The sequence below is a fragment of the Passer domesticus genome, chromosome 11 (genome assembly GCF_036417665.1).
Source record: "Passer domesticus isolate bPasDom1 chromosome 11, bPasDom1.hap1, whole genome shotgun sequence".
NCBI lineage: Eukaryota > Metazoa > Chordata > Aves > Passeriformes > Passeridae > Passer > Passer domesticus.
Genome location: NC_087484.1, coordinates 31,586,097 through 31,597,386, shown reverse-complemented (window position 1 = coordinate 31,597,386; position 11,290 = coordinate 31,586,097). Strand labels below are relative to the sequence as shown.

General features: G+C 48.0%; 1 protein-coding gene and 1 long non-coding RNA gene across 2 annotated transcripts; both read left to right on the top strand.

The window, feature by feature from the left end:
• Window positions 1–1,016: 1,016 nt before the first annotated feature.
• LOC135278519 (ribosomal RNA processing protein 1 homolog) lies at window positions 1,017–2,066 on the top strand. The gene is made up of 3 exons (XM_064385062.1): window positions 1,017–1,176; window positions 1,292–1,499; window positions 1,817–2,066. The coding sequence occupies exons 1-2, from the start codon at window positions 1,153–1,155 to the stop codon at window positions 1,493–1,495; spliced, it is 228 nt and encodes a 75-aa protein (XP_064241132.1). The 5' UTR covers window positions 1,017–1,152; the 3' UTR covers window positions 1,496–1,499; window positions 1,817–2,066.
• An 8,110-nt stretch (window positions 2,067–10,176) lies between these two features.
• LOC135279037 (uncharacterized) lies at window positions 10,177–11,046 on the top strand. Its single transcript, XR_010346390.1, has 3 exons — window positions 10,177–10,266; window positions 10,377–10,566; window positions 10,829–11,046. It is a non-coding gene; the product is annotated as an uncharacterized LOC135279037 (long non-coding RNA).
• The last annotated feature ends 244 nt before the right edge of the window (window positions 11,047–11,290 follow it).

The following is an 11,290-nucleotide window of genomic DNA, read 5'->3' as shown; positions in this document are numbered from 1 at the left end:
ACAATGTAATTTAGCACAAGCAAAAAACCACTGGCAGAGTGAGAAAAACCTGACACCCTGAGAAGTCAGGGTGTTGATAGTAGTCCAGCCAGATGGTGGCTGCTCCTCCTGGAGCGGCGATCTGCAGAAGGGTGTAGATCCTTTCTGAAAATGCGGCGAAGGAGCAGCTGGGCCTTGGTTCCTGATTCCTCTGGGAAATCCAGCGAAGAAGGCTGTCTGTGGTCTCAGAAACGCTTGTTTTATGGTGGCAGGGATGCTTGGCTCCTCCCTCTGGGTGGAGCATCTCCCAATGGGATGATGTAACTAATCTTACCAGCCACAGTGAGTAATTCAATAGCCCATTAGCAGGAGATTATCTTCCTGGCAGTGTCATTGTTCTTGAAAGAGATAAGAAAAACTGCCTAACCCCCAACAGATGGCAAAAATAGAATACATGCTTATTTTACAAGCCAGGACACCTGGGTCTAAAGCTTGCATCTCTCAGTTCCTGATGCTATTTGCTACCCTTCAGCCTTGACTGGCCCTGATGTGACTGACTGCTGGGCAAGTGGGGCTGGGGATGCTCAGCCTGGAGAGAGGAGACACTGGGCAGCCTCACTGCGGCTCTGCAGGACTGGAAGGCTCCCGCAGGAAAGAAGGGGACAGAGTGTTCAGCAGGGCCTGTGCTGACAGGACAAGGGGGGATGGCTTTCAACTGCAGCAGGTTGATGGAAGCTGCATCTAAGGAAGCTGCTCTTTTCCACTGGGGGTGGTGGGGCACTGGCCCAGGCTGTGCAGAGAGGCTGTGCATGTCCCATCCTTGGCAACAGGGCTCTCAGCAGCATGCTCTGGGGGAAGACTGCTCAGCTGGGAACAAGATGTTGTTCTTCAGGCTCCCTTGCAAGCCCAACCGTTCAGGGACTCCATCATTCCATGGTCTCCACTGTCCACTTCAGATGGAGCCTGGGAACTGTGATGTCACAGCCCACGCTCCAGCTGGAATGTCCAGCGCCCAGCAAAGGGCACAACACAACCCTTGGCCGCTGTGTTGACACGCTCTGCACCTTGCTCCTGCCCTCGCCTTTCACTCTTCTTATCCCCCCGATACCCCGATCACCTCGATCATTCCTGACAGCTCCTGAGTGCCTGGATTTCATCATCCAGCCCTGCAGGATGCTCCCCTTTCTTCTGAGGAAGGTATGGTGCCATTCCATGGAGGTGGACACCCCCCACCTGCCCGGGTGGGCTGGAGCTCTGTGGGCATGGAGTGGGACAGGGACCCGCTCTGAGCTTTTGCTACCTACCTCTGCAGGCTGTCCCAGACAGAGAGGAGGAGATGGAGGTAGATACCAAGATTGATATGGAGGAGGAGATGGAAATAGACGGAGAAGACCCTGGAGAGGAAGAGATGGATGTGGATGAGGATGATGAAGAAGAGATGGACGTGGATGTGCATGAGGACGAAGAGATGGATGTGGATATGGAAGAGTCCATTGAGGACATGGATATTGATTAAGAAGGTGAGGAAGCGGCCATGATCTTGGCATGAAGAGCAATGCCAGCAGCAGGACAGGCAGAGTGGGTCTCCTGCTGCCAGGCTGGGGCTGGGCTGGGTGCTCCCTGCTCAGGGACATTGTAGCCAGGCCACTGGATTCTGGTGGCCATCCACAGCCCATCCTGTGCCTGCTTTGCTCCACACAAGCTCCATGCCAGACCCAGCCAGGCTCAGTTCTGGTAGCAGAGTCCTGCTGCTGGGTAAGCATGTGCCAGCCTGGGGGCACATGCAAGAGCCCTCTGTGCCTGACTGGAGTGACCATGCCATTTGCTTTTCTTCCAGGTGCGATGGACATCACCGACAGAGGCACCACCCTTTTGTATATATGTTTTACACTTTGTTGTTGTTTTTTAGAATATAGATTTTAGGGCTATTTTGGACTTCTGTAAATACATTTCACATAGTTTTGCTAGGTAGGTTTTTCTCTATATATGTTCTATCAATTGTTGTTGTTACAAACATTCTTAGAATGTAAATATCTTCTGTATTTTTGCTTCTGTTCTTCTGTAATAAACAAATTTTATTTTTCACATCTCAGTTCTCCTTGCATTTGCTTCAGGCACAGGCAGCATTTTGACAAGTTGTGCTTTCCACTTGCTCCAGGTTCCCAGGGCTGGAGGTCCCTGGCACAGCCTCCCCAGGAGTGGGGGTCCCTGTGCACAGAGGGGTCCCACTGACAGAGGTGAGCCTCTCCTTGCAGTTTCTCTGGACACACTTGGGAGCTGTAGGGGCAAAGCCCAGCGTGCCCTGGCCCATGAATCCCATGTTGGAGCAGGGCTGAGCCTGTGTGCTCCTGCAGAGCTTCAGCCATGGCTCTTCCCTGGGCAGCCCCAGGGCTAAGGAGGGGGAACTGGGCTGTGGGCACCCTGAGGGGCTGGAGCCAGCCTGGAGGGAGCCTCAGCCCCACATGGACCAAGATTTCCTTTGGAAACCCTCTCTGTCCCCAGACTCTGCTGAGCACAACAAGAATTGATCCTCCTAGTTCAAGGTGTGAAGTTCATTGGCACAAATTTGTCCCTTGGACTTTGTCCTGGTTTAGGGAAAATTTGGGAGATAACCCCCAAAGGGGCTTCTCTACAAAAGCAGATTCAATTGCCCCTCCACCCTCCAACCAGTTTGGGAGAAAATATCTCCTTGGAGAAAAAGTGGAAAGAAACCTGTTTATTAAACAATAGAAACCAAACAATATTAAACAACAAAACTTTTCACTGATCCAAAAAAACAAGCAAACTCAGAACAGCCACCTCCCTGGGTTGCAGCTCGGCTCACTCAGTCTTTGATCAGTCTCTCTGGTGCTGGAAATGCTGCTGCCCAGGCCCAGACAGGGGGGCTACAGGTGGAGCTGCTGGTGCTCTTCTGGGTGTTCAGTGCAGAGCAGGCTTGAACAGGTCCAAGAAAAAAGGAAAAAATCACAGTCCAGGGAACTTCTTTGCTTCAGCTAGGTAAAACTAACTAAAAGCAAGAAAATAGGGAAAAAGGAGCTCTGTCCGGCTGTCTGTCCATCCGCAGAATACACAGTCCAGGAGCAGGAATGTGGAGGAGTGAGAGCAGTCTGAAAACAAACTGTGCGCTTCTTCCCTCCCCTCTTCACTGTCTGGAAGAGAGTCTTAAAGGTGTAAAACATATTATTCAGTATAAACAGAACAAGACGATTGGGGATAAAAGCATCATATAGTCAACCCAGGACATTCCACCCCTTATCCCCATATCATCGGCTTACTACTAAAACTAATATATATTCTTACTCTACAAACACATATATTATACATCTAATATACAGCTATACACAGACAATGGTGGTAACATTCAGCAAACAGTGATATTTATACATAGTTCTCACCCAACAATCAGATCTCCCTGAGGTACACATCCTGTTCTTCCATCTTTTTGCATTATCCACCATGTGCAACCTGGTCCCTGAGCAAAAACAACTCCGCAAATGGGTTTGTCTGTACTCAAGGTAGGATTGATCCAGACTGTCTTCCCTAACAAACCCCTGACATGTACCACTGGGACTTTGTCTCCATCTACTCTATGCAAAGGCTCAGATTGGGCAGGGCCCACTCAGTTAGTAGAGCCTCGGGTATTAACTAACCAGGTGGCCTTTGCCAAATGCTGCTCCAAATTTTTGAAAGATCCCCCACCTAAGGCTTTTAAGGTGGTTTTTAGCAGCCCATTGTACCTTTCCACTTTTCCCGCAGCTGGTGCATGGTAGGGGTTATGGTACACCCACTCAATGCCATGTTCTCTGGCCCAGGTGCTGATAAGGCTGTTCTTGAAATGAGTCCTGTTGTCTGACTCAGTCCTCTCAGGGGTACCATGTCTCCACAGGACTTGCTTTTCCAGGCACAGGATGGTGTTCTGGGCAGTAGCATGAGGCACAGGGTAGGTCTCCAACCATCCTGTGGTGGCTTCTACCATTGTGAGCACGTAGCGCTTGCCTTGGTGTGTGTGGGGCAGTGTGATGTAGTCAATCTGCCAGGCCTCCCCATACTTGTACTTGGACCACCGCCCACCATACCATAGGGGCTTCATCCGCTTGGCCTGTTTGACGGCAGCACACGTCTCACAGTTGTGGATAACTTGAGAAATACTGTCCATGGTTAAATCCACTCCTCGGTCTCGTGCCCTCTTATAGGTGGCATCTCTACCCTGATGACCTGAGGCATCATGGGCCCATCGAGCTAGGAATAACTCTCCCTTATGCTCCCAATCTAGGTTTGTCTTGGACACCCCTATCTTTGCAGCCTGGTCTACCTGCTCATTGTTCTTGTGCTCCTCATTAGCTCTACTCTTGAGGACATGGGCATCTACATGGCGGACCTTCACAGGTAGCCTCCCTACCCTGGTAGCGATGTCTTTCCACTCTTCAACAGCCCAAACTGGTTTTCCTCTACGCTGCCAATTAGCCTCTTTCCACCTCTCCAGCCATCCCCACAGAGTGTTGGCTACCATCCATGAATCAGTATAGAGGTAGAGCTTTGGCCACCTCTCTCTTTCAGCAATGTCCAAGGCCAGTTGAACAGCTTTGAGTTCAGCAAGTTGGCTTGATCCATCTTCTCCTGCAGTGGCCTCTGCAACCTGTCGTGTGGGGCTCCATACGGCTGCTTTCCACTTCCGATTCATTCCTACCATGCGACAGGAACCATCAGTAAAAAGAGCATATTGTGTTTCTTCCGCTGGCAGTTGGTTATATGGAGGAGCTTCTTCAGCATGTGTCATTTCTTGTTCTTCTTTATCAGTGAGACTGAAGTTTTTACTTTCTGGCTAGTTTGTAATTATTTCTAGAATTTCAGGGCGATTCAGCTTTCTAATACGGGCACGCTGTGTTATGAGAGCAATCTACTTATTTTATGTAGCACTGGTGGCATGGTGGGTAGAGGGAACTTTTGCTTTGAACATCCACCCCAGTACTGGTAGTCGGGGTGCCAGGAGGAGTTGTGCTTCGGTGTTTATTACTTCTGAGGCAGTTTGGACTCTTTTATAGGTTGCTAAAATTTCTTTCTCTGTTGGAGTATAGTTGGCTTCAGACTTTCTGTAGTTTCGACTCTAAAATCCCAGTGGTCGGCTTCGAGTCTCTTCAGGCACTTTCTGCTACAAGTTCTAGGACAAACCATGGTTCCCGGCTGTAGAATAGAGCACATTTTTCACATCTGGTCTTGTTTTGACTGGGCTAAGGGTTACTGCATGAGCGATTTTTTGCTTAATTTGGACCAAGGCTTGTTGCTGTTCAGGGCTCTAGTGGAAAGTGTTCTTTTTATGGGTGACTAGATAGAGAGGGCTCACGATTTGACTATATTCAGGAATGTGCATTTTCTAAAAACCTATGGCACTTAGGAAAGCTTGTGTTTCCTTCTTGTTGGATGGTGGAGACATTGCTGTTATCTTGTTGATGACATCAGTGGGAATCTGACGCTGTTCGTCTTGCTACTTTACTCTTAGAAACTGGATTTCTTGAGCAGGTCTTTTGACTTTGCTCTTCTTGATGGTAAAGCCGGCTTTCAGGAGAATTTGGATAATTTTCTCTCTTTTCTCAAACACTTCTGCTGCTGTCTTCCCCTATATAATGATGTCATCAATATACTGCAGATGTTCTGGAGTTTTACCTTTTTCTAGTGTACTTTGGATCAGTCTATGGCAGATGGTAGGACTGTGCTTCTACTCCTGGGGCAGTCGGTTTCAAGTGTACTGCACACCTCTCTAGGTGAAGGCAAACTGAGGCTTGCATTCTGCTGTCAGCAGAATGGAGAAAAATGTATTGGCAATATTGATAGTGGCATACTACTTCGCTGCTTTGGACTCAAGCTCATACTGGAGCTCTAATATGTCTGGTACAGCAGCGCTCAGTGGTGGACTCACTTTATTTAATGCACGGTAGTTAACCGTCAGTCTCTATTCTCTTTTAGATTTATGCACAGGCTAGATGGGGCTGTTGAAGGGTGAGTGGGTTTTGTTGACTATTCTTTGGCTCTCTAGCTCTCGCATCATCTTATGGATGGGAATTACAGCATCTCGAGTGGTTTTATATTGTCGATGATGTACTGTGGAAGTGGCAATTGGTACTTGTTGTTCTTTTCTCTTTAGAAGCTTTATTGTAGATGGATTTTCAGACAGTCTAGGCAAGGTATTCAATTGCTGGACGCCCTCTGTTACTATAGTTGCTATCTTAAATGCTTACTTCAGTCCTTTTGGGTCTTTGAAATACCTACTTCACAGATAATCTATGCCCAGGATACATGGGGCTTTTGGGCCAGTCACAATAGGATGTTTCTTCTACTCATTCTCAGTCAAGCTCACATCAGCTTCTACTAAAGTGAAGTCTTGTGATCTCCCTGTCACACCAGCGATAGAAACGGATTCTGTCCCTACGTGTCTTGATGGAATTATGGTACACTGTGCACCAGTGTTGACTAAAGCTTTATACTTTTGTGGTTCTGATGTGCCAGGCCAACGAATCTATACTGTCCAGAAAACACGATTTTTTTTAGCTTCTACTTGGCTAGCGGCAGGGCTCCTCTAAGCTTGGTTATCTTTCTTTCTTTGGGCATATGTCTTAGAGGTTTTTTCAAGGGGATTAGACATGTCATTATTATTATCATACCTGGCAGTTTGGCTATGGGTAACTGGAGCTGCTTTCCTTGTGGTGGAACTTCTTCTCTGAGCTTTGTCTTCTTTTAATTCACGTACTTTTCGGGCCAGAGCAGCGGTGGATTTTTCATCTTATAGCTTCATGTTTTCTCTACAATTACGCAGAAAGAACCACAGCTCAGCTCGTGGGGTGTACTTTCTTTCTCCATCTGGGGAACGTCTGCATTGGGTACTAGAACCTCTGATCTGTACTGCTGAGATTTGGAGAAGGTTTTCTTTAATCTCTTTTCTAAGCTTCTTATGATTCTTTTTTATCTTATCTTCTAATCTCTGCAGACGTGTTTCCACCGCTGCGATTCTGGCATGTGTGGGGCTATGCACAGCATCTGCATAAGCTCGGAGTTTCTTTGCCATGTCAAGCACAGTCTCATCCGTGTTATCTCGCTTTATGATAGCTAGAGCAGATGCATATTCATGTGGTTCAAGTTGTACTAGTTTTCGCCACATCACAGATGTGCATGGTACTAAGTCTGGATTTTTAGTTGTTATGTCATCTGAGAATATAATTTCTCTTATTGTTATTTTTTTCAAGCGTTGAATCTTTTGTTCTATGGTTTTTTACTGTGTTTGCTGCATGTAGAGATCATCGGCACACAGGTATCTTTGCGCTACACTGTTTAAGACCCGTACCCAGAGGCTGTGAGGGTTAGCCCCCCTCATCATGCTTTGGTCAATGACAGGATCATGTGACAGGGATCTCAAATGCTTCGCTTCTGTGTTATTCAGAATTGTAGCTTCGCTTGCAGCATTTTAAAGACAGACTAACCAGCTAATTATGGATTTATCAGATCGTCGGGTGTAATCCTTCCTTAGGCCACGCAGGTCTTTTAGGGAGAAGGACTTAATATTGGCTTCTGATTTTGTGTTAGTTGCTTTGACTCCTGATTTTATGTTAGGAAATGTTGAGGGTCTTTCTTTTGCATCATCATCATTATCATCTATTGGTCGATCGGTCTTGTCTGTGCACTTCTTACTTTTAGTGCTAGTAGCAACAGCTATTGGTTGAGGCTTATTGTTTGGTTTAACCACTGGCTTAGGTTCACTATGTGGTTTAGCTGCTGGTTTTGAGCTTGGGGTGTTGGTTGCAACTTGAGCGATTGGGATAGCTCTTGATGTATCTCCCTGCCCCCGTTCCTCGGTCTGCTGCCCTAGAGTATCTAGCAGTGTACGATAAGCATATGCTAGGGCCCAGCTCACTGCAATGATCCTTTTCTCCTTAGGGCTATCATTGAGATACTTCTCTTTCAGATATTTCCCCACTTCAGCTGGGTTCTGAATTTGTTCATGGGGAAAGTCCCAGACTATAGGGTCAGAGAATTCTTTCAGGATTTGGCTCATATTTTCCCATTCTCCACCCCACTCAGGATTCTCCACACGTGGGTCTACTTCTGGGTCAGGGGTCTCATCAGCTCTTCTAGACATCTCAGCCCTCATTCTAGAGAAGCTGCAGACCATATAGAGGAAGCCTACTAGATTAAATGCCAGAAAGATGGTCTCTTTAATATTCAGGGGAAACTGAACATTCTCTACAAGTGACATAACAGATTCAAAGGAGAAGAAGGAAAGGAAAGGCTGGAAAGCCTCATTCCCTGCTCCTCCTCTAACCAGCTGGGTGCAATTACTAATAAATTCCCAAAACATACTGCTAGAACTGGGATGCAGGGTAAGACGAAGAAACCATAAACCATACATATCGTAAACAGACGCCAGTATTTTTGTAAACGCCTTATAAATCATTATCACCAAGGCTAACACAATAGCTAATCTAATCCATGCCCCTTTACCGCAAAAACTACGTGATAGGGACAATAATCCTAGTGACCAGAAAGGTATTGAAACCTCAAAAAGGTCTAGAGACCAGAGCCACATAAAGGCCTCCCCAAGAGACATTACAAATTCAAATAACATGGCTACTGGGTACTTTAACCTACTACACACCAAGCACAACAAACCTACAATCAATAAAGGGTTTTTTTCCACTTTCTCAAGCCACGCGTTGGGCGCCACTAGCTGTATTTGTCTTGGTTTAGGGCAAGTTTGGGAGATAACTCCCAAAGGGGCTTCTCTACAAAAGCAGATTCAATTGCCCCTCCACCCTCCAACCGGTTCAGGAGAAAATATTTCTTTGGAGAAAAGTGGAAAGAAACCTGTTTATTAAACAATAGAAACCAAACAATATTAAACAATAAAACTTCTCACTGATCCAAGGAAAGCAAACTCAGAACAGTCCTCTCTCCTGGTTGCAGCTTGGCTCACTCAGTCTCTGATCAGTCTCTGGTGCTGGAAACGCCGCGGCCTAGGCCTGGCCAGGGGCTACAGGTGGAGCTGCCGGTGCTCTTCTGGGTGTTCAGTGCAGAGCAGGCTTGAACAGGTCCAAGAAAAAAGGAAAAAAATCACAATCTGGAGAATTTCTTTACCTCAGCCAGCTAAAACTAACTAAAAAAAAGAAAAAGGGAAAAAAGGAGCTTTGTCCGGCTGTCTGTCCTTCCGCAGACAACACAGTCCAGGAGCAGGAATGTGGAGGAGTGAGAGCAGTCAGAAAACAAACTGTGCGCTTCTTCCCTCCCGTCCTCACTGTCTGGAAGAGAGTCTTAAAGGTTTAAAACATATTATTCAGCGTAAACAGAACAAGACGATTGGGGACAAAAGCATCATATAGTCAACCCAGGACAACACTCTTCATGGCAATGCACAGCGTTTGGAGTTCCACACAAAGACCCATCTCTGGCCTCATTCATCAGCACTTGAAGCAAGTGTGCTCCGGCCTCTGGGAGTGCAGCTCGCTCACACGGGCTCACTGTGGACACGCCGCAATCACACAGTCATTGAGTGCACCAGAGAACCTGGCCTCTAATAAAAGGCAGGAATCCCGCAGCCCACCCAACCCAATGCCTTGCATGTCTCTACTTTTTCCTTCTCCTCTCATCTCTCATGTCACTTTCCCCATTGCCTCTCTCTGGCAGCTTGGCTTCTCTCTCTCCTGGCTGCAGCTTCAGCCACATGTGTGACCCTGCAGGAACATCCTGACCTACAGGGAAGTGGGAGAGGACTCTTTGTCAGCAACTGAAGTCACAGAACAAGGGGGAATGGGATGAAACTGCAAGAGCTGGAATCCATTCCATGATGGCAAGAAGTTCTTTCCTGTCAGGGTGCTTGTCCCTGACACAGGGACCAGCGCAGAGAGGCTGTGCATGCCCCATGCCCATCAACATCCAAGGCCAGCTTGGACAGGGGCCGCAGCAACCTGCTGTGTTGGGAGGCTGCTCAGCTTGGAACCAGATGATCCTTAGGGTCCCTTCCAGGCCAAACCATTCAAGGATTTCATCATTCCACCATGCCCACCTCCCAGTGTGGAGCAGCCCTGAAACTTCTGTGACATCACAGCCCCCACAGTGTTCCAGGTGGAACGTCCAGCACCTGGAAACCACCACAGCAGACACTCTGCCTGCTGCCAGCGCTCAGTTGGCTCTCGCTCTGCGCTCTGCCCGTCAGCACTCAGCTGTTGCTGCTGCTGCCTGGCCTTTTCCTGCTGCCTGCTCTGGAGCACCAACCCCAGCAGGATGAGCACTGCTGCACCAGTGGAGGTACTGTGCCATTCCAGGGAGGGGGCAGCCTGCTTGAGCAGGCTGCAGCCATGTAGGAATGGATGGTGTGGGACAGGAACCCCACTGTGAGATTGTGCTGTCTCTTGCAGACTAACAGAGACACTGTGGAGGAGATGCAAGTGGACATGGTGCTGGATGAGGAAGAAAGGATGCAGGTGGATGTGGAAGACCAGGTTGAGGAGATGGAAGTTGATGAGGAGGATGACATCGAGCAGATGGAAGTGGATGAGAAGGATGAGGAGGAGCCCATGGTCCTTGGATGAAGATGGAGCCCCACAAGTAAGACAGGCAGATGCTCCCCATGCCCTGCCCACAGACACAGTGGCTGCCCTGGCGCCAGGCTGGGGCTGGGCTGGATGGCCCCGCTCAGGGACACGCTGCCCGCAGGGGGCCTGGATTGTGCTGCCACAAGCACCAGCCCTGGCCTGCCCTGCACTTGCCTGGGGCCACAGCAGCCCTGCCAGCCCTGTCCCAGCTCCTGGGGCCCAGCTGGGCCCAGTGCTGGCAGCTGACTCCAGCTTTGCTTCTTTCTTCCTTCCAGGACTGCTGGAGATGACGGCCGTACCTATTACGCCTCTGTATATATGTTTGAAAAGTTAGAAGATTTTTGTAAATATGTTCTTAGGTTAGTAGTTCTCTGTAAATATGTTTTGAAGATTGTTAGTCCATGGGATCCCACGGAAATATGTGCTGTAGATTGTTGTTGTTGTTGTTGTTATAAGGATTTTTATAATGGAAGGTGTTCTGTAAATCCTCGTGTTTGCCGATGTTCAGCAAATAAATAATGATTCTTTATAAAACTTCACTTCTCTTTCTCATTCCTTTGGGCACTGTCAGAACCCCGGACCTCCCCCTGACCATCCTAAATGATTCCAGCCCCAGCCAGGGGGCTTTAAATCCCTGGCAGGGGGTTCAGAGACCCTGGCATGTAGCCAAAGACCCCTGGGCCTTTGAATTTAACCCATAAAGCATGTTACCACCTTTATGTCAAGAATTAAAAGTC